At 37.6% G+C, this 23,623-nt stretch overlaps 1 protein-coding gene across 1 annotated transcript; it reads right to left on the bottom strand.

Annotated features, from left to right (window-relative positions):
• Nucleotides 1-635: 635 nt before the first annotated feature.
• On the bottom strand, nt 636-22,619 carry kank3 (KN motif and ankyrin repeat domains 3). Its single transcript, XM_056246749.1, has 11 exons — nt 22,411-22,619; nt 12,118-12,199; nt 10,408-12,039; nt 9,890-9,998; nt 9,389-9,613; nt 6,912-7,002; nt 6,566-6,785; nt 5,252-5,394; nt 3,741-3,941; nt 1,426-1,524; nt 636-937 (listed from the first exon to the last, which is right to left on the bottom strand). The coding sequence occupies exons 2-11, from the start codon at nt 12,152-12,154 to the stop codon at nt 893-895; spliced, it is 2,802 nt and encodes a 933-aa protein (XP_056102724.1). The 5' UTR covers nt 12,155-12,199; nt 22,411-22,619; the 3' UTR covers nt 636-892.
• Between the last annotated feature and the right edge of the window lie 1,004 nt (nt 22,620-23,623).

The raw sequence follows: 23,623 nt of genomic DNA, 5'->3' as shown, positions 1-23,623 counted from the left end.
GTCTAAATATGTTTTGGAGCTATTCCTGACTGATATCATTTCTTCAGTTTTTAGGTTCAATTCTGTTTAACCCTTCTGTGATTGGTCCATATCTCTCTTTTCAAAAGCCAGACAATGTCCTTTTAGTTCAAAGAACAGATCACAAGGGAAATACCACCATCAAATCTAGACATGACAGATTAATGTTATGGCTGACTCTGAGCTTTATCCAATTAGATTGGAGGATAAAAATAAATGTAGAACTGTGGTAGAAAACAAGGGTGGAGTCCATGTAGGTGTTTTCTGCTGCCCTTTTTCAAACAGCATGTAATTACAGCGGTCACAGGTTGCCCGCATTATGAAGCCACAATGCGTGAGATTAATGATTATTGAGGGGTTGAGTTTCTCAAACGTAGGATGAAGGATTCACCCTAATCTGCTGCAATACCTCGTCCTCATATCTGAACAACAGGACATGAACAACAGGACACGTTATTATGTTATTATGATTTGCACATGAGTATTTCTGAGCAGAGCCAAAGTTAAACCATTAATCAAATCAAATGTTCAGTTTGTGACCTATGTAATCACATTACCATTACAGCTAAGCTGTGATCATCCCAGATACCTTGTTTGCTTATTTAAACACGATATCATGGTAGAACAATACATTTACTATAGTAAATACACCTGTTGCAAATTAAAAGTAAGTCAAATTCTTGATCTTACGTACATTAATGTTTACATAATATTTTACATAGTAATGTTGCGGTATAGAGCATAAAACGTGGATAAAAAAAGTATTCAGTGAATAAATACAAACTTGTTACATAGACATTATTAATCTTCTATAGTATGGCTGGTTAATCTTATTTTTATATCCTTTTTGTACTTAATGTGTCCATACAGTATGTCACTCTGAGGGCCATGTTTTTCTAGGACTGGCTTTAGGTGATACCTAAACAAAGAACAAACACAAAAGTTATGTTAGTTACCACAATGCACCACAATGGTAACCTTCATATTTCTCACCAGAATTATACAATTTGAATTATTACATTTTAAATGAATGTACTAATTTTTCAGCACATCCAATTTTAATAGTACATGAAATCTGAATGCACACTATTTACATTCTGAAATGACTATCCTTTTAATCTGATGTCAATTAGGTTGCATGGACTGTTGGGTAATGTTAACCAGTAATCAAACAACTATTTAGGCATTGCTTCAACAAACTCCCATTCACATCTGGCTCCATTTTGGTGTGTAGCATTCATGACACAATCAATCCCAAACTGCTCAAATCAAGTCTCGCCCTACATTTTACTGAATTAATATCTTTATTTTACTTACATCACTTTAACAAGTTTTGTAAAGTGACCATTAAAAGTAATTAAACTGCTTGTTCTACTTAACATAAATGGTCAGTGGGAGAGGACTTACTTCCGCCTGCGTTTTAGAGTAGTTCATGTGGGCATACAGTAGAACTGCAATGTCATTGTGGGATGCCTCCAGGGCAATGGAGAGAGCATTACTGCCATCCTAAAGGAAAGGGCATACATTTAACCATAATGCATTATTGGGTAGAATGCTTTAACACTGGATACCAGGACCCACAACATTAAGGGTGTGACTTATTCTGTGACATAATTTTCTGGAAAACATACAGTAAAATATCCTACTATAACGGAACAAGCGACTGCACTGGATTTCAAACATACACAATTACTTTGGGCCCCACATACTGTATATGGCCAACAGGAAATGACTTTAGAACAAAAAAATCAAAATCTTAAAATACACACCATCAATCTTCTTCTTATGGAAGCTTGTTTCCGCCACAGAATAAAAAATGACAAAAAGTCATTTTTAGCAAAGTACAGTAAAGACTTTTTATCTCACAATTCTGACTTTTTTCTCACAATTTGATATAAAGTCACAATTGCGTGTTTTAAAGTCAGAATTGCGTGGTATAAAGTCGCAATTGCGTGTTATAAAGGTCAGGGGTCTCATTTATAAAACTGTGCGTAGGATCCTTACTAAAAGTGTACGTGCGTCCGAAAGCCAAAAATGGCATACGCAAACAAATATTCTGACTTATAAAACCGTGCGTACGCCAGAACCTGCGCAGAATTCACTTTATAAATCCCAGTCAGCGGAAGATTGTGCGCACATGCGTCTCCTCCCGGAAATAACCATATGTGGAGCTTACAACACCTAGTTTTACTATGCATATCCTCATCTGCATATCATTTGCATATGATTATTCATCCACGTGATAACATGTTTAACGGTACAAGACATTTGGAAAATATGAAATACGGATGTGCCGTCACATTAGTTACATTAATAAAAAATTATTTAGTAGCCTATATCCTTGCGTTGTTTTTGAATAAATAAATCAAGTGTAAAATACATTTCAGAGAAAGTTTTTCTCAATCTTTTCCACTGGCCAAAGAGTATTTTTAATTGATTTATATTTTTAATGGAAACAGATAGACCTTGTATAGTGCATTATTTGCACAAAACTATTTTCTCAGACAATCTGCTATTATCATGATGATAAGCAATTATCTCTGTAGTTAAAACATTAAAACACAGCATGCCAGAGGAAAAGTGTTTGAAAGCATTGCATCCACAGCAAATATTTCTATTTATTGAACATACATTTTTTTTGTAACTTCTCAGTAATGATTTCATGTACTTTCATATACAAGTGTCTAACTCCATTAATCAGAATGGCATATTTAATCTAAATGTTTATATCAGAAGTAAAACATAGTTTTAATTATTTAAACTGTTATTGTGAACATATTTCACAGAACACTGTATTTATGATTATAATGAAGATTTACGGTTTTAGATAGGCTGCGTCAGTTTCACTTAAGAACAAAGGGATGGATATTTAACAAAGGGATGGACATTTAAAAAGGGATGGATGTTTGCTTCATGTGATAGGCTTGGTGAGTGAAATTATATTTGTATTATCTTTCTGTATACTGTATGTATAATTTTCTTTAGATTTTCGATCTAAAAGTGACCAAAAAGACATTTAGCTCCAGCTCACCATCGGTGTCGCCAAACTGCTCCGTCTTCAAAACGTGCGTATAGATCACAACCTTTGCGTGGAAACTGGCGTACGTACGTTTCCAGCCCCGTTTTGTGCGTACGCACGCTTTATAAATGAGACCCCAGATTTGTAAGATATAAACTTTTATTTTATTTTTTATTCTGATGCAGAAACAAGCTTCTATAGCATTCAATTATAATATTGAAAATAAAAATGATTATTATGCATTTTTAACCCAAAGTCTTGTTGGTTCAATCAAGTAAGACAAGCTCAAGGTGGCTTTATAATAAGAATATAACACTGAAACATTAGTCATAAGGAACGAAAAATAATCATGGCTAAAATTTCTTTCTCTTTATTTGTCACACTAGAATTGGAAGGTCAAGCTAAGCTCATTGCATTGTGGAATAAAGTATTTCAAATGTACTAGGTCATCCATGTTTTCACTTCAGAAATAGTGTGTTCACCTTCATTTGAATGTTAGTGTGACCAACAATTTAATTAATTATCCCAGACAGCAACATAGTGTCGGCCAACATCTTGTACACGTGGATTCCACAAGGCCCGGATCTGGGCCGACACTATGTTGTTGTCTAGGATGGCTTTATTTTAGGATACAGTATTATGCCGAAAGTGTGTCATGTACAAATACATCATGGTTGTATGAAGGTATTTGTGGTGAACTCACATTGTCCACAACCGAAATGTCACACCCCGGCTGCTCCAGCAGCAAGGACACGATCTCAGCTCGACCGTGTTCACTTGCACACATCAGAGCAGTGGAGCCCTCGTCATCTTGGATGTTCACGTTTGCACCACACTCAAGCAGCGCTCGCACCATCTCCTGCCGCCCATGACTCACGGCCAGCATCAAAGCCGTCTGTCCTGCCTAACCACACACAGGCCGAAAGATAAGAGCGTTTAACTATAGGGTTTTTTGTCTGGCAATCAATGCATCCCTTTCATTAACTTACACTCTAAAAATGCAGTAATCTGTTTTTTTTTGTTGTTTTTTTTACTCTTTTTATGCACAAAAACTGATATATAGTAGCCCCTAAAGATTATAAGCCAGACTGAATGTAATATCTGAATTTCATTGCATTACATACAATATATCAAACCAAGTGGCAAATGTTCCAAATCTGCAAATGTTCTCAGAACTTAGCTTTTCTGAGCCATTTTGCCTGTGATTAACTTTCTTTAAAATGAATTCCACTTGTTTTTTTGTTTTTTTTTATCTAATGAAATGACAATGACATCTATACATTTTTAAGTGTATAAGACTTGAGAGTCCAAACTGTTGCCTGATATCAGAAAAAACTTTTGAATGGCACACTACCGTTTGAAAGTTTGGGGTTGGTACGCTTTTTTAAAGTTTTTGAAAGAAGTCTCTTATGCTCATCAATGCTGCATTTGTTTGTTCAAACATATAGTAGTATTGTGAAATATAAAATATGTTTTAATATATTGTAAAATGTAATTTATTCCTGTTAAGGCAAAGCAGAATTTTTCAGTCTTCAGTAAATGATCCATTCAGAAATCATTCTAATATGCTGATTTGATGCTTAAAAAGCATTTCTTATTATTATCAATGCTGAAAACATTTGTGCTGCTTTTATTTGTGTGGAAACATTAGGATGCTTTGCAGAATAGAAAGTTCAGAAGTACAGTATTTACTGAAATAGAAATCTTTTTAAACATGTCTTTACTGTCACTTTTGATCAATTAAATAAAAGTATTAATATCCTAAAAACAAAATCTTATTGACCCCAAACTTTTCAACGGTTGTGTACATGTATTTCATATTGAATGGAGAGCATTCTGTTACCGTTTTATCTCCTTTAGCAAATCTTTCCACCAAATGAGTTTAGAAATCTACAAAAATGGAAGCCGGCCACTTCAAAAATAAAAGTTCAAAAAAGGGGTTTTCAAAGTGATGCCATAGAAGAACCATTTTAGGCTCCCCAAATCTTTCAGTGAATAGTCCTTAAAAGAACATTTTCATATTCTGAAGAACCTTTTTCCACTAAAAAACAACCTTTCTGCAATGGAAAGAATCCATGGATTCTAGATTCTTAATGGAACAATAGTTAAACCCAATAATAAACCTTCATTTTTAGGAACGTAACTTGAAATGTCATTCTCAAATTAGCAGAGGATATAATGGCAGATGAATATCTAATTAACCGGGTGACTTACTTGGCTCGCCTTGGCATTGACGTTGCCCAGACGGAAGAGTTTCTGGACGACTGCCATGTCGTCCTCTTCCTTCACCGCTGAAAGGGCTGCCAGCATCACAGCTGTATATCCGGCTTTATTCTGCTGATCAACATTGCACATGCCTGCACATGAACACACACAAAGCTGAATATGCATTGAAGTTGCCTGTATTGTAACAATGTCCCAAACATTGGACAACTCAGAACAGCTCAATACCATATAGTGTATAAAGATGCTAAAAGATTATGTGTATTTCAGTTATCTTTAGTCAGATGCATTTACTTTATTACAGTGCCAAAGATGCTATCAATTGAAACTGTGTCTGTAAAGGTGTGAACCAAAAAGCCCATACAAGACGGTATGGCCCATAGAAACTGATAGGTGAATCAATTGACCTATACCGCCAGACAGTACGTCCAAATGGCCCATAGAATTAGAATATCTAATGGGTGTATTGCAGGATCTCCTGTGGAAGGTCCTAACAGCATTGTATCTATTGTTTGTAGCAGGTATAAAGTTCTAGCCTGGTTAAAACCAGACCATTCTCAGTTGTAACTAAGTTATGGTCTGGCAAAGCGTCATAGACAAATCATTTCCAGAGGGGCGTCACCAACAGACGTCGCGGATAGACCTAAACCCAATCAGAGCGATGAAGGAGATGACATATGCAGAGCGGGGGGAGAAACATCTCCGAGTGTTGTTCTTTGCTCGGTTTTTAACAAAAAGGAAACGTTCAAATCGCTTAAAACAGACGCGATAGCTGATTCGAACGGGTGATGTTCGACGGCGGCATCCATCTTTGTAATGTAGGCTACAAAATCTGCTTCAAAATCCCAGCGCTGTCGTCATAATGTAAAGCCCACCCCAACGTTTCTGATTGGTGCCTCGATTTGGACGGATTGGAAATGGGTTTGAATGAGCTCTTTGCCAGACTAACTTTCAGAGCAAATCTAAATTTGCCGGAAGTTGTCTGGGTTTTCCCAGACTAATAAAGTTCAGTTCCACAGACAGAACTTTGGGTTAAGATTCTTCGAAGGCCAACATGCTAACATTGTTAACACATCGATTTTTTGAACTATCTCTTTATCATTATCATTATAGTTATTGTCCTTGGCACAAACGGGCCTTTATTCAACTGTGCTAGCTGTATATTTTAAGGACACCAAAAGTTGATGAATTCTCAAACTTACATTAATTTACTACATTACTTCCTTTGCAAAAGAATGAATTCAGGAACACTATTAGGTACTGGTTGTTATAATCTCATGTTATTCTGAAAAAAATTCTATTAACCTGTGTCAAGCAGCAAGTCCACAACAGTGAAGTTGGAATGGGAGACGCTGTAGTGTAAAGCAGTGTTGCCGTTGCCGTCGGTCATGTTGACTATGTGTTCCAGAAGGATGGGGGAGACCTCTGAGAAAGCCATCAGGTAATTTGACACACGTAATGGCTGGATCATCTTTGCACTGGAAACTCGGAACCACTCCAGCTGAACGGTATGAGTGCTGGACAACTGTGGACGTTAACAAAGCAACAATAAACTTAATAGTTCATTGTCAAGTTTGACTGGAATGAATTGATTCGTTTGGAATGATAACCACAATGTGAATAAAATGTAATATGTGTAATTTGATCCTACCACTTCTTTACTCTTCACTGTTTTGGCTCCATCATTAAGGTGGTTCTTCACAATTAGACAAGCCTCACGCATTTTGGCACTTAGTTCAAACCTGTAAGATAATGTCCATTTAGTATATACTATATATAGACATATATATATACACTCACCGGCCACTTTATTAGGTACACCTGTCCAACTGCTCGTTAACACTTAATTTCTAAGCAGCCAATCACATGGCGGCAACTCAGTGCATTTAGGCATGTAGACATGGTCAAGACAATCTCCTGCAGTTCAAACCGAGCATCAGTATGGGGAAGAAAGTTGATTTGAGTGACTTTGAACGTGGCATGATTGTTGGTGCCAGAAGGGCTGGTCTGAGTATTTCAGAAACTGCTAATCTACTGGGATTTTCACGCACAACCATCTCTAGGGTTTACAGAGAATGGTCCGAAAAAGAAAAAACATCCAGTGAGCGGCAGTTCTGTGGGCGGAAATGCCTTGTTGATGCCAGAGGTCAGAGGAGAATGGCCAGACTGGTTCGAGCTGATAGAAGGGCAACAGTGACTGAAATAACCACTCGTTACAACCGAGGTATGCAGCAAAGCATTTGTGAAGCCACAACACGCACAACCTTGAGGCGGATGGGCTACAACAGCAGAAGACTCCACCGGGTACCACTCATCTCCACTACAAATAGGAAAAAGAGGCTACAATTTGCAAGAGCTCACCAAAATTGAACAGTTGAAGACTGGAAAAATGTTGCCTGGTCTGATGAGTCTCGATTTCTGTTGAGACATTCAGATGTTAGAGTCAGAATTTGGCGTAAACAGAATGAGAACATGGAACCATCATGCCTTGTTACCACTGTGCAGGCTGGTGGTGGTGGTGTAATGGTGTGGGGGATGTTTTCCTGGCACACTTTAGGCCCCTTAGTGCCAATTGGGCATCGTTTAAATGCCACGGCCTACCTGAGCATTGTTTCTGACCATGTCCATCCCTTTATGGCCACCATGTACCCATCCTCTGATGGCTACTTCCACCATGTCACAAAGCTCTAATCATTTCAAATTGGTTTCTTGAACATGACAATGAGTTCACTGTACTAAAATGGCCTCCACAGTCACCAGATCTCAACCCAATAGAGCATCTTTGGGATGTGGTGGAACGGGAGATTCGCATCATGGATGTGCAGCCGACAAATCTGCGGCAACTGTGTGATGCCATCATGTCAATATGGACCAAACTCCCTGAGGAATGCTTCCAGCACCTTGTTGAATCTATGCCACGAAGAATTGAGGCAGTTCTGAAGGCAAAAGGGGGTCCAACCCGTTACTAGCATGGGGTACCTAATAAAGTGGCCGGTGAGTGTATATATATATATATATGTCTATACATAGGCTATAGGGTTTCTCTGAAATTGCTTACTGCACATTTAAGACAAACTACTTTTTTATTGATATTTTTTGCTATTGAATTAAGTATATTTCTTCATCCACCATCTTGGATATAAAAAATAAAATCACTGAATTCAACATAAAACATTCTTAAATTGCTTTTTTCAGGACACATTTGATGCTCATTACTTTTTTTTAAATTGCCAATAGGCTTTAATTATTTCATAGCACTGACTGATGATTAAAAAAAAATCTGTAGTAAAAGATGAGTCATCAATATTTTAGGACCTCGTTTTTTTGCTTAAAATTAATTTTTAGGAGTGAGCTAGCAAAGAGATTAATTTAAAGCCGAGACATGTGGACTAGACAAGGGGGTAATCCATCGACCGGAAGTTGAAGCCGGCCGGGTGCCGCCATCTTGTAGCAGAACTTCACTTGCGTTAGCATTTCCATTGACTCCCATTCATTTTGGCGTCACTTTGACAGCGAATAACTTTACATCTGAGGCGTTTAAAGACTCCATTTGTCCATTATTTATTTCTAAAGAAACACGACAATGTATAAAAGGCTCCATTACTTTGTATCTTACGTTTTGGCCCCGTAGAAGCAGTTTTTTAAAAACTAGGCTAACGATTGCGTCATAACACGCGACTCTCTGGCGCACAGTAGAGAAAATTACCGTATAGACAGAAGTAGAAACTCACGCGCAATCGGGGGGACGTGGAGGCATAAAGTCAAGGGAGAAGCCCATAGAGAGTTGTAAAGTTGCTCCTGCTGCGAGCTCATGGACAGCTAATACTCACGATCTCCGGCTCTGCAAGTTTCGGAAGGGAATGATTCAGATTCCTCTTTGCACAGCCACTAGAATATTTACGTCTGTCAGACAGGTTGCTCACGTCATTAAGCTTAGTTTGAGTCGGTTTGAGTCTGCGCGTCAGAAACGGAAGTGCTCAAAAATCGCTAAAAATGGGCTTCAACTGTCTCAACCGAGTTCCAATGAGATAGATCTGTCCATTTCTTATACTGTCTATGGGACTAGAAGACAAAACTGTTTTGTGATATGTGACATCTCTGTCATCACAAAAATCTACATGAACTTACTTTTCCTTCACTTTGTCTGCCTGATCCTTTAAATCTTCAGTCCCAGCTGGCATGTTTTCATCACTATCAGTTTCATCCACATTTATATTCATCTCTTCCTCAGATGTATCCTCTAGAGCTGCCTCTTCTTCCACGCTGCTGTCTGAACATGCACCAGCCTCACTTCCATCAGAGGAACTCTCTTCATCCTCTTCTTCATCTTCTTCACTAGAGGTCGACTCATACCTGCAAGAATTTAGGTGGAGAAATTCAGTATAGTATCATCAAGCTGGAAGAGCCAAGTTGAAAGCCAATGATATACATCCATTTGTTACTTGGCATAATAATTCTTTATTATAATTCATAAAAGTAATTGTCTTTTATCATATTGCTATTGTTGCCATTTTATAAAAGCAATAAGCCGTGAGATGCAGTCGGTGACTTTGATGTTATTATAGTAAAGGCATTTTGTATCATGCCTAACAATATTTCATTATTTAAAAATCTGTTCCAGCAACTCACCCTCCATTTAGAATTCCAACGAACTTCAAGCTCTTTTTGCCACCACTGGAAGCTGCACCAGCACCACTCCCATCCTTCCTCTTCATGATAGATTTCAGAGGGCCTGCAACTTTATTGCAAAGAAATCACTCTTGAAGGGGTTTTCCAGATTTATTTAAATCAACTAGAAACATTCCCAATACTTTTGAGATAAATGATATTACACAAGTAATAAATGTATGGTTGGATTTGATTTTATCCATTCTAAATTGACTGGATTGTGCCGTGACTTGTTGTGATTGTGATTGTGATTACATGAATGCCAAGAGGCTTTAAATTATTGCTGTTTATTACTGCGTTAACTACTGGCAACATGTTAGAGAGGCTGCATTACCTACAACAGTACAGTAGCACTGCAAAAGCGGAGCAATTATCTTAACAAGGCAATTTTTTTTCTTTGGAATAACTGTGCATATGAACATAAACAAGCTTTAAGAAATTAAAAAATTCTGTTGACATTTAAAAATAACAATGCTTACTCTCTGCAGAAGTTGTCTGTTCTTCACTGTCTTGTGTATCAGTGACGTAGAGACATTCCCACTGGATACCAATGCTTACTAACTCCACAGTTTTTTCCTTTGAAGATTCCACAGGATCTGTTTGAATGCTTTGGTCATTTTTTGAAATGTACTCCGGGTCAGTCACATCTGGAAACAACACTCCGACTGAACAAACTTCAGCAGGACATGTTTGCATTTGGGTATTGACTGTCTCTGGTTTTGCTATTGTCTCTTTGTCCAACATAATCTTGGACGTCCTCTCAAGTTCCTGAGCCCTTAAAGTTTCAAGATCTTGGCTAGTCTGAGTTAATCTTGTCTCAAGAACCTGGATTGACTCTTGTTGAAATTTGATTGTGTGTTGCAGGGTATCAATTTCTTGTTCTGTCTCACTTTTTAGCCCTAGAAATGACTCTGTTACCCAGACTGCCACATCTTCTGTATCCACTCCAGTCTGAATTCCCTCATCATGCATGACAGTAGCCTCAGTCGCAATAGCTGCATGACAAACATCAATAGTAGTTTCGACAGCAGCATCCTTGAGTGCTTGACGATTGAAGACTACCACAGTCTCAAGAGGAATGTCACTACCTACTGCTATGGATATTTTTTCTACAGGAGAGCTGGTTTGCTTGTTATCTTGTTCATCACTTTTGCTTTCTGGCCTTTTATTCCAAAGGGAAGGCGATGGTAGGGATCCTGGTTTAAAGGCTTCGACTACTGCATCAGTGGAGACTTGTAGTTTGAGCGTTGAATCAAGTTCTTCTGTTTTCTTTCGAAGTTCCAGAGCCAACCTTTCCTTTTCTGCACGGAGCATGGCAACTTCTCTTTCTAGAGCTGCTACTCCTTTCACTCTCTCTTCCATCTCTCTCAGCTGCCGAAGGGCTGTGGCCATCTGTTCCCGCACTGTCTGAAGCTGCACAGGAGGCAAAGTTCCTGAGTTGGAGGCTGGAGTGCTCCTTCCAGATGTCTGAGGACTTGCTCTGGTCCAGATCCCAGAAAGGGGGGTCTGCACAACAGGGGATATCTGTAGCAAGTGAGCATCTGAAGCAAGCTGGGTAGAAGCTACGGAGAAGTCCCTATTAGATCCACTGGCTTTGGAACTCACTTTGGAAAGGTCGGACAAATTGGAGCCTAAACCATTTGAAAACTGACTCTGCTCCTGTTGCAGACGGAGGCTAGTTTCAAGAAGTGTTCTCTCTACCCTTGGGTTGCGTGGTGGAGGTGGTGGTGGCACTTTGGACCAAGTAGTTTGACTGGGACTGACAACTGGTAATGGAGAAAGTGGTTGGGATTTACTAGGTGATGTAATTGTGCTCTGGAGAAAAGGTTGGTTAGTCTGGCCATTCTCACTGGTTGTTGAGGAAAGGGATTCAGTGGAGGTCCAGCCACTGGTCCGACCCCCAATACCCAAATTCCGCTGGTGCCCACGGTCACCCCGAGATCCCCTCCGAGGGTTCACATTAGCTCTACGAATGCTGTGTCCACTCTCGATTTCTTCAACATACTTGAGAAAATCAAGGTCCAGCTGGAATCCGTAGGGTGTCTGTACAGAATAGGAGCCACCTTGATCTGTTTCTTCCTCAGTAGAGCAATGAAAAGGGGCACTCAGATCTGCAATGCAAACATAGCAGATGCTTAGTTAATCTTGAAACAGTACTATCTATCGAGAGCAGCAAAACATGTACTTACTTGGCAGTTTGGAGGTTATGTGCACCGATTGGGTCATTTTAGGGAGCCTTCTGTTGCCCCTCCAAAAGACAAATCAGCACACCTGCAAACAACAGACAAAATTGACGTGCCATAGAAACATCAGACTAATGAAAAATAGATTGGGAGATGCAGAGCTGGTGACCTGCAACTGAACCTAAAAGCATCTCTAGACTGTTTGATTCTACAACATGCTTTTGATCCATATATGTAAGGGTTGAGGCAATGGTAGGTCCTAGATTGTCATAATTGACATGGGCTGATAGGTAATGGTGTCGATGCATGTTGCATTGCATGTTTATTCAGTCACAGCAACGATGGATAAGCCAAGATGACATTTTCTAGCTGAAACATGCTCTGGTCTTACATCATTGTAATAGTTGTTTTTAGACTGCACACATAGCCCTGAGGTTTTTGTGATCATCTGAATATTGTGACTAGCTCTCCAGCGAATCATTCATTTCAAAACAAGATTTGGCTGAGAAAAAATACTGCTTGTAACAAGTAAATTGTGTGCCTTATTGTATACCATGATCTTTTTATTTTTGTAGTATAATGGGTTATGCATTACTGTTAACACTTAGATGGCCTTTGTGCTGTTGTATGTATAGTGTTTCATTGCTTATGTTCCCAGACATTTTATAGAAAAATTATGCATTGTTCTGCACACCTGCTTTTCTCTTTCTCTACTGTTCATTTTCTTTTTTTGCTCTGTTTAATATTCTGTTTTAAATTACAAAATTGTAATTGTAGTATTGCACACTTGTAGCGTTATTCATTTCGCTGACTGATAAATTGCTTGTCTTTTTCTTAATTTCTTATTTTTATACAAATTCATCTGCAAAATAAATAAATGTGTAATTTTGTTACTTTAAACTCATTTAATGTACTATAATAATTTATCAAGTTTGACCAATTTTGTACTTCATTCTTGATTATGATTGTAAATATCATTATACAACCCCATATAAAGCCAAATAACTTAATTACTTAATTACTTAGCACTGTTTTCAGACTAGATGATACGCAATGAAATTGAAAAAGTATAAAATTCTGCTGTTCAGTGCATCAACAGAATTAGAATAAAATATTGTTGAGAGGGAATACAGAGGTTTTCTTTGGGCATATTACCAAGGTAATACTACAAATTATATTATTAACTTGACACTTTTAGTGAAATCTTGACTTTACAATGTCATAGTGCTCAGTATGTCATCATAGTATGTCACCCTTTTAGTTTAAAGGTACAGTAAGCAATTTTTGAGAAACGCTGTTGATATTTAAAATCACCTAAACAAACACACCCCTACTCAAAAGGATCATACGTCTATCTTGATAGCTCTGCTCCCAAATTCACTAATCACGACCACCATGTAGCACAGGCACCTCCTTCCTTATGAGTGTATACACCCCTTACTGCTGATTTGCTACAAGTGTGTTTTGGTGCTCGTTCCGATCCACTTTCAGTGAAGCTGAGCTGACATGAACAAAACCCGATGATCATATTTTCCAGCATGATATAAGAATGATAAACAGCATTTTGCATCTGAATGAAGAAAATATGACTTATTGTACAAAGAAGTTCACTGCTCAATGTCTTAAATTTGCTTCTTTGATCAGTGACCTTAGAGCATAATCTTAAATATTTCTCATTCATTAATTATTTCTGAGTTTTCATTGTGATCCCGACAGTAATTATTACCATCCAATATATTGTATCGCTATATCATGTCACCATTACATTAATTTGATAAGATTTCAATAAATAACACAACCCTCACATATTGATATTAACTCATATTCTGCACATCCTTTAGGATGCAAAATTTCAATACCAACAGACAGAGCAGGCCATGGAAATATTAAAGCACACGCGCACACACACACACACACACACACACACACACACACACACACACACACACACACACTCACACACTGTCCCTGACAGAGGAGGGGGAAGCATGTTACACATAACTGTTTTCACAGAGCCCCAGGCACATTCCACCAGACACTTCCTATTTCACACAGTGCTAATATGACCAGGCTCGGACATGTCATTCAAGCACAAAGACTCCACAAAGGCAGCAAACAGCTTGAATGCAGGATATAATGAGCACACAAAAAAAAAAACAGAAGCACTACACTGGTTAAAGTGGTGCTGGCAAAGGCTGCGTCTAATTAAAAGCATACTGAGTACCGTTTGATCACATTTAACAGGCCAACGCTGTTTTTTCCACTGACTGAGCAAAGTAACGGTACCATGTGGAGACTGAACCCGAATGCTTCAATATGTTTTGCATTGGACAAACTGACTGTATCTGGCGCACTGCAGCATGTTGTGCATGCAGCTGACCAGGTTTCCAGTCCCTGCAACTACTACAGTCTAGCCTGTCAACTCAAAGCGTGTTCTCTTGATTTGCAGCTTGCAGGACTTCCCCGTCCCTCCAGCTGTGAGCTGAGAGGTATCACTGTGTTTGCCTGCTGGTAACAGCCTAATTACAAGGCAAGAGGGGAAAAACACATTCCTGTCTAACTCCAGCGCCTCTTAACCAGCATGCTACAAACATGCCAGGCTCACAAAAACAAAAGCGTATCCAGCATTAAATTTGACAAAGAACTGAACATTTACACTACAAGATGAAAGTTTGGACACACCTACCATTTTTTGTTATTATGTTTTTCCACATTTTGGAGGGGAAAAATCCACATTTTGGAAACATCACGACTACAAAATAACACAAATGGAAGTATGGAAATTATGTATCGACTAATTTAAGCTTCTCCGAAGTCGCCATCCCCAGATTCCAGTTCGGGACACTTGGACATTGATCCAAATTCATGAGTTAATTCCTGGGAAGCATTCTGAAGATTATAAAAGAAGTTTCCACGTATGCTGGACACTTGTTTATATTTGTCCACAACCCTATTTTAAGTGAGAAATCTTTCGATTTTTAAGAAGACGAGAAGCATAAGCTCAATCGAGTTCAAACGTTTGACTGTTTATCATCTATGTCAGTGCTTGTCAAGTCAAATCAGAAGAAATCTGTGTTCTAACCCTGTCACTTTCATTCAGTTCTGGTCCATAAAAAAATAAGAGCTTTGTGAATAACATTCAACACTTTGAACATGGGGACAGTGACTTCTCAGAGCAGGCAAATAACTGGAACAAATCTTTCACTGTGGCGTTGTCTGAATGGGAGTCATGTTTTGAAAGTGACCTCATAGCACTCCCTCCCGTTTTCCTGCAGAGGAAGCAGGAGGTCTCTATTCCCATTATATGTTATGTGAACTCTGCAGGCTTGGCAAGGTCACATCTTACTTATAACAGGGCCATTTTTATGAGTGGGCAGTCCCATAAAAATATTTGACAGAGCCTTCTGACGCCAGCCTTAAAGCACTGTCAGGAAACTGTGTCCAATCACATGACTTTTAGGAATAGTACACCAAACAATTGTCATCATTTATGCACATTCAAGTTGTTTGAAACCCATGTGACTTCCCTCAATAGAACACAAAATTAGATATTTAGCAGAATGCCCAGGCTTCTCCTTTCCATATAATGGAATCATAGTTACCAGAGGTTTTCAAGCCCCAAAAAAGAAACCACCATAAATGTAGTCAAATGTACAACTTGTGCGCTATATTTCATATATTCTGAAGCAATATGATGGGAATAGATAGATGGGAATAGTTAGAAATACAGGCCATTATACTATGTTTCAGTAAATTACTTCAATTTTGTTGTTTATTGGCTCTCAACCTCATGGGTTCTTGCGTGTCACACGCTCACATTTGAGCTTCTGTCTTTACCACATTTGATGTGCTCTATGTGTGTTAATCATTGTTTAGATGTGAATTAAATCTGTTCACCATATAAAGCAATCATATATCTTCACAAGGCTTGGATTAATCTGCTCGATTCATATGGATTAGTTTTACAATGACCTTTTTGTATCGCCAAAGTTTTGGTTGCGTGGACTTTCAGTTGAAGAACAGAAACTTCTCTTTAAATGATGACACAATTTTCATTTTGAGTGAACTAAGAAGACTTGGAATATAGAGCACATTTATATGGAAACATGATTATTTTAGGGCATTTGTCATTTTGGAGCTCTGTAATTGTTTTATGTAAAAGCATTCTGCTAAATATCTCTTTTTTTGTTCAACATATGAAAATTATTAATCTTTGGAATTATTGTACAGTACTTCATAGTGCCCTTTGTCTTCATGAGGTTAGAGTCTTCATTTTTGGGTGGACTGTTCTTTTAAGCTACAGAAAATTGCATTATTGTTTTACCAGTGTCCCAGCCTGCGTAGCAACACAGCTGCTCTTTCCTGAAGGGAAGTGGGCCTGACAAGACCCCAGGGTCTCCTGGAAAAGCACCCATTGTCTTTCAGGACAGTGAGAGACATTGCTAGACATTTGATTAATATAGCGAAAGCTGCTTCCTCAAAGACCAGGCTAGGAAAAATAAACAAGGAAACGAAACCAGTGCAAATGGTCTAAAAACGACATCCCTAGTGAAATTAGCTAATTTTTCAGGATACAAAAGCTAATGTTTAAACTTTGTAGATGCTCCAGGAAATAAAATTTTATTTTAAAGACCAAAACATGTTATTCAGTGAACATCAATCACATTTATCATGCATATGTGCACGTCTAACAAACTTCACTCAACGTGAATTGGCTTTGAAGATGGCTGAATCCTTCTACTGTAATCTCATATCAGTTCACATCTATGAAAAAAAATATTGATTAAATGATAATAGGGTTACATTTTTACTAGTCTCAGCGTCAAACGGCACACCCAAAGTCTGTTAACTGAACATCTGACTCATATTGCACACAAAAAAAGCACACAAAGAAATAGAAATAGTTAGTTAAAAAAACTGCCAGTTCAAAACGGATTAGTTTCGAGGGGTCAATGCGCGCCATTTACAATTTAGAAATGTCGTTTTAACCAAACATTTGCAAGTTGTTGCTACAATAAACACTTTTGAAATACAGCTAATCGCTAGATTTGCCAGTTTGAGATTCGTGGCATCAAATATTTTAAAAAGATTCAATTTATTTTGAAGCACTTACTAGTAACTACATCACATATTGAGAGAAGAACGGTATTTTTAGGTTTAGTTAATTTTTTGTAAAATAGAGTGGTGCAGGTATGACGTCAGAGCCTGGAAGACTACTGTAATTCGTCGCTGTGGGATCCTATGGGATTTTATAATGGGGTTTTTCGATTTATTTATGTGTAAAATAAAGCCTGTGGTAAACATAACTTGACTATACTTTGACGTTTCGTTTTTGAAAATGTACGTTTTTAATAAGTACGCTAACTAGATAAGATAGCTTGGTGTGTGAGTGTGTGCAGTGTACATTGTAGAACAAAACATCAAAGTATCATCAAGTTATGTTTACCACAGGCTTTATTTTACTCATAAATTGAAAAACCCCATTATAAAACTCCATAGGAAAATCAGCGAACCAGCGGGGGAATTCGACTTCCGGGTTCTGAAGTCATACCAGCACCACTCTTTTGAAAAAAGCATGTTATGCCACACACAGAATTATAAAACAAAACTGCATTTATCTTTATATAAAATGAAACAGCATGCCAACACATAGAGCATGCAGCACTAGACATGTATCAACAGAATCACACATATCAGGACACATTCAGTGACATCATAATAAAGCTGAACAAATCTGGCAAAACATGAGAGTGCTCTTGCAAGATCAATAAGTACATGTAGAATACATGTTTTAATGACTGCACAACAAGGTTAATGCTAAATATTAATATATTAAGAGGTTGATCACCAAGAACATTATGCAATTGTTTTAGGATGTTCCCCTGGGTAGTATGGCTTGAAAAAAAACTTTATAAAATACCGACTGATGGAACAAACTCTCAACATGGTTGCACTATTTGACACACTTACATAAAAAAAAGCTATTATTTAGTTTTTTGGTGTACAATTTTAGTAAAACACTACTTAGTGCATCTTTAAAAAAGCCTGATAGAGGTCAGCTGCTGTGACACAGTTTGGTCAATAACAGCAACATCCTTCCATTGTTTCTAAAAGCTGCTTCAGAAAATGGACTCTTCCTGTGAAAAAAAAGCTAATTTTAAGTAAAAACAGATTCTCAAGGCCAGTAACAGACACTAGCGGATTCATTATTTAGTGGTGCTTTCTTCAGCAAGCATCACTGCTATTACTGATCATCCTCAAACATCGGGTTATGTAAATTTCCCACACTGTGCGTGCTATAAATAGGGCTACACGATATTGAAGAAAAATGAAATATTCGATAACTCATTAAATAATGTGATATTCGATATGTGATGATAATACTTAAATGTGTGTCTTTAAACATGACCGTGCTTAAAGTGTGTCAAATAAATAAAAAGTGTATTTCAAATGTATTTAAAATTATATAACCAACATACATTTTTTTTTCGCATCCCTACATATTCTGAAAGTGAACCACAGTGTTTTACTGTAGCATAAGTAAGAGTAATTTTAACATCAGTGTAACCAGGGGGTTTAGGGTTTCAGGCAGGCCTACATTAGGTTTATTTAACAGCAGAAACTGAATAATCAAATGTAAAAAATAAATAAATAAATAAACGCTGCGTGCTTAGTCTTCACTGTATTAAACATACACTGATTCTTATTAAAGCAACAGAAATTATTCAGTCAAGAGCAGTGAGTGTCTCATGTCTTTTGTTCATGACCCCAGTTATTGCAAGCCGTATGTTAAATAGCTCAAACATGAATAATACCTCAAATTGTGCAGCTTGTTTAGGAGAAGTGTGCTATTACTTTTAAGAGGTCACTTTTGAAGGAGGGACCCCAGTCACAGACACCAAAATGTCATAGATACTTGAGGTTGGGCACTTTTGACTTGTAGCACTATAGGCAACAGCTTAGCAAGCATAGTATGTGTCAGTATTCATTATGACAAATCTATATGTGAAGTTGTAATCAAGCTCACCTCTGCATATAATGAACAGAATGTTCAGTTCATTATATCTAGCACTTTATGTGTTTATTCTGGGGTATTCTTGGCCTTGACAAGCAGAAGGTTGATCTTACATGAGTCTATTTACAACTTGATCCTGTCAAATTCAGTGTAGCTCCCCCATAACAGTACATGACAGTATGTTTCTTCCACTTCATAGATCATTTGAAGTGTCAAGTAGTGCAAGAGAGAAAGTTTGATAGTCGCTAGGGGTGTAACACCACACAGGAGTCACAATTCGGTACGTACCTTGTTTTTGGGGTCACGGTTCGATATGAGTTCGGTACAATACAAAAATTGGTCACACTTAAATTTAGTGTCCAACTCTCACTATTAACTAACTACTAACTATGACTTTTGTCTCAATAAACCCATAATTACAGCTTATTAGTAAGTAAGGTTGTTAAGTATAGGATTAAGGGATGTAGAATAAAGTCATGCAGAATAAGGTATTAATACGGTATGCTTTATAAGTAACAGCCAATATCCTAGTAATATGCTAATAAGCAACTAGTTAATAGTGAGTGCGAGCCTTTCAAAGTATACTCCTTTGTCCGTGAGTGCAGAAAGATGCATTCGACACATGCACACTATCTAGGGGACTTGTTTTCAAGCGCTCAAGTCATTCGCACATGCGCTGTTCTTCTTCTGCTCTTTTTCCTGTTGTGGCAGTTAGCAAATAGCGTTGCATTACCGAGTGCGCCACCTTTTGGATAGGAGTGTGGATTCTCCAGTGATGTGTGACTGACTGTATTCTTCGTCTGACTGCATGCACCGAACCATGGTGTTCTTACCGTGACTGTTCGGGACGAACGCATGTACCGTTACACCCCTAATAGTCACACATGAGCTTGTTGAATCAACAAAGCCATTTTGCTAACTTCATGCCAGACGTAACTACTAAATTGATGTCCCTATCCCTTCAACACACACACACACACACACACACACACACACACACACACACACACACACACACACACACACACACACACACACACACATACTTCATGTCTGCCAACCCGATGTCACTAAAGCCTAGATCACTAAATTCAATAATAATAACTATGCAAACTGTAAAAAATTGGCTGATTTGAAAGGCTCATACTCCCACAAGTTTCCTATACATCCAATTGTATTTTCTTCATACTGGCTACAAAATGGTTCCTTTATGAAATCACTTTCATGTTACCTTTCTTTTTTAAGAATTATCGCAGTCATTATTGTTGTGCTTAACATTCAGATAACTTCATGTGGAGACTAAATAATACCCTTCACTGACTTTCATTGAACTCCATTGTATAATTTACCTTCACTGTCTTCTCTGCATCTCTCCTCTTTCCTAGCTTACCTCCTCGTCTAGCTGTCTAATAAACCTGGCATTTTATATTACGAATATTGTTGGCTATTTGACTAATTGTTTTTGTTCCTCTTTTGTAAGTCGCTTTAGATACAAGTATCTGCTAAATACAAACATATAAATGAACTGTCACAGAACAGATAAAAACAAACAAAAAACTAAGTCAAAGACCGATTTAAAATGTTCTGATGCCTGTAAACATACAGATATAAAGGCAGTGACTTTGTGATGTGCTAATTGGTGTAACGTTTTCAGACAGAGCTCTGTCTCCCAGGCTGGTACAATGTTCGGTATTATCCACACATACCGACAAATAATGTGATTTAGAGGAAGAGAAAGTCTCTAGAACATGCTGCTGTGAACACTGCAGGCTCTATTCGCCTGTAAACAACTTATACATATTCGGATGAACAAAGAACTATTGTCAGGGAAGTGAGTCAAATCATGTCCCACTATTTAACTATATTAGATTAAGGATGAGATTGTATTAGACCACATTTTATAGTGAATCAATGCAAAGGAGCAAAAGCCAGTCTTACTTAGTATGGGGCACACAACAATCAGTTTTTACTATTATGATATGAAAGCACAGTATATGTCAGCATTGTTCTGAATGTAACTCTTTACATGTATTCCACTTAATATGTAGAAGGAGAAGGGCAAGTGGAGGGGCGACCCAGACAGAGGAATGGCCCATAAATAGAATCATGAGATCTGAAGCATGTGATTCTTTAGTGTTTTGGAGGCAAGTTTAATTTTCAAGCTACAGAACTTTTTTGGGACAACAACAATAATAATAATAATACGTTTATTTTATATAGCGCCTTTCTCAAACCCAAGGTCGCTTTACATAGTGGAAAGGCACAACCAAAACAATACAACAAAGACAAGTAATCTGTGTGAAGCTATGAGTTTGGTGTGGAAAAATGTTCCTTAAACAAAAAGGTCTTGAGATGAGCTTTAAAGAGGGAAAGTGAAGGACAGTCACGAAGAGATTGAGGGAGGCTGTTCCAGAGTTTGGGGGCCAAGACACTGAAGGATCTGCCACCCAGGGCAACAACTATTATTGTTAATAGTAGTTTTGTCTGCAGAGAACATTATGCAATGCCATATTTTTTTTAAATTTGAACTGTTTTCTCCCTTTGTTCATATAGCATTAATAATTTTTTTTATTAATAATATTTATTTATTCATTGCATTCCAAGTAATGCACAAAGAGACTTTGAGTATGCATGGTACAAAACACATATCATCTTTTTTTCTTTTTTGTATTATCATACATCTTTTTTTGCAATACTGTTAATTTAGGGCATGTTTGAATGCAAATTAAAACCCTGATTTCTGTGACATTATTTTTCTTACTCTAAATAAATCAGGTTAAATGTTTTAATAAAAGAAAAAAGGCTTCAGATAAGGGTTTGAGATGAGATTTAACCCTTCACTATAGTTTAATCACTCAATAGCTTGTTTGGCACAAATGTTTTCTGTAGTTATATTGATAAACCTATAATCTTCCCATGAATTTAATAATTAATAAACAGGGTTAAATGGTTGAGCTGAACACACAAACTAAATTAATTTTAGCTTATATATGCCTAAGATATCTAACAGTTCTCCTATTAGATAATAATAAACGTGCCAAAAAAAATAATAATAATAGTCAAAAAGGCATAAAGTCCCGTAGCCTATATCTCTCATATTGCGATACAACGTATTAAATATCAAATTATAGCAGTGACAGCCAAGCTTTATCATTGTTAAATCGATTATGTTAAACCAAAACCTTTAACTATCATCAAAGTAAGAACAATCTGGTTATAGAAGAAACAGCGCTCTCCATATTGATAGTCTGCAGACTTTTCGGAAGTCAAGAAAATGTTCTTACCCTTTGGGTGAAGTTTGCTATTTAGTTGTTTTTTTTTGCGCTATAACAATCCGGATATGTGCTGATTTATTTTCATCCGTCAGACGAGCAGTAGTTAGCGTTCATTCCGAGTTGGTGAATTATTAACGGTGTGTGGCGGGATCCAGTTGAAATAAAGTGTTTAACTGTATCGCTCGCGCTCATGGGCGGCGCTCGTGTCTTCTGCTGGCATCGCTTTGAATGGGTGGTCCTGATTTCTTCCCACCCATGTAACTACGTCGTAATCTTCATGTTCAAGAGCTCTACATTTAGACCGATCTGAGTCAGGCACACATATTGAATATCCCAGACTGGAATTCCCCAAGAAACCCAATTATTGAATGCAAGGGGCCCAAATTCTCACATATTAAGACAGACATGCAGGCAGATGTGCTCTTATGTGTTAAGTAGCTATGGTTAGTAAATGTGCATAAAAATAGCTTTTTAAAAGTTGATATATAGGCTAGGCTAGGTCTGAACACAATAAAAGCCTGTAAAATGATTGGATACATTAGGCCTATATACATATTATGCAGGGTTTGGCCATAATATTTATATATGGCATTGTTCCATGTAGCCTATGACAATAGCAACAGATCTAATATGGACTGTATGTGAACTGTATAGACAGATTTCAGTTTTTTTATATATACAATTAATTTATAAAAATATTTCTATTGAAAATATAGGCTACTACCGAATATTGTGTTAATCCATTACAATATATTGAATGATAGGCTACATACGAAAATGCTGCTTTTATTTACTCAAAACTATGTGACAATATATTTAGGCTACTTATTGTAATGAACACAATTTTATATTCAATATTACACTTCATAATATATGTAGCCTACTTGTAATAAAATATGGTACTATTGAACATATACTGTAGGCCTATATGTACCTACTCAATATAGGCTTTCACCTCCTCCCCACGCCAGCTCCCAAGTAGAAGGAGTTGGGTGAAATGTTCTGGATGATATCAATCCACAATCTGACTTGTGTGATGCAGCCTAGAATCATAATTCCATTATGTTCGTTTGTTTAGCCGGAGGACTGGTCCCCCATGGTGTATGGTTTGCAAGTTTTTTTTCTCTCCATTTCTGTCACCTGTTGAAGTCTGAGTTCCTTTCAACTGTCGCCTCTGGCTTGCTTATATGAGAACAATATTATTGCTTTGACTGCACTGACA

Source organism: Rhinichthys klamathensis, unplaced genomic scaffold, assembly GCF_029890125.1.
Source record: "Rhinichthys klamathensis goyatoka isolate OS25496 unplaced genomic scaffold, OSU_Roscu_1.1 h1tg000040l_1, whole genome shotgun sequence".
Classification (NCBI taxonomy): Eukaryota; Metazoa; Chordata; class Actinopteri; order Cypriniformes; family Leuciscidae; genus Rhinichthys; species Rhinichthys klamathensis.
Note: the sequence above shows the minus strand (reverse complement) of the source record. Positions and strands in the feature narration are given on the sequence as shown.

What these genes read in the sequence shown, in the direction of transcription:
- kank3 (XM_056246749.1), bottom strand. Translation starts at nt 12,154, where the DNA reads ATGACCCAATCGGTGCACATAACCTCCAAACTGCCAA. An exon ending in TCAATGCCAAGGCGAGCCAA is followed by an intron (nt 3,942 to 5,251) that starts GTAAGTCACCCG and finishes GTGTGTGGTTAG; the next exon opens with GCAGGACAGACGGCTTTGAT. An exon ending in ACATTTCGGTTGTGGACAAT is followed by an intron (nt 1,525 to 3,740) that starts GTGAGTTCACCA and finishes CCTTTCCTTTAG; the next exon opens with GATGGCAGTAATGCTCTCTC.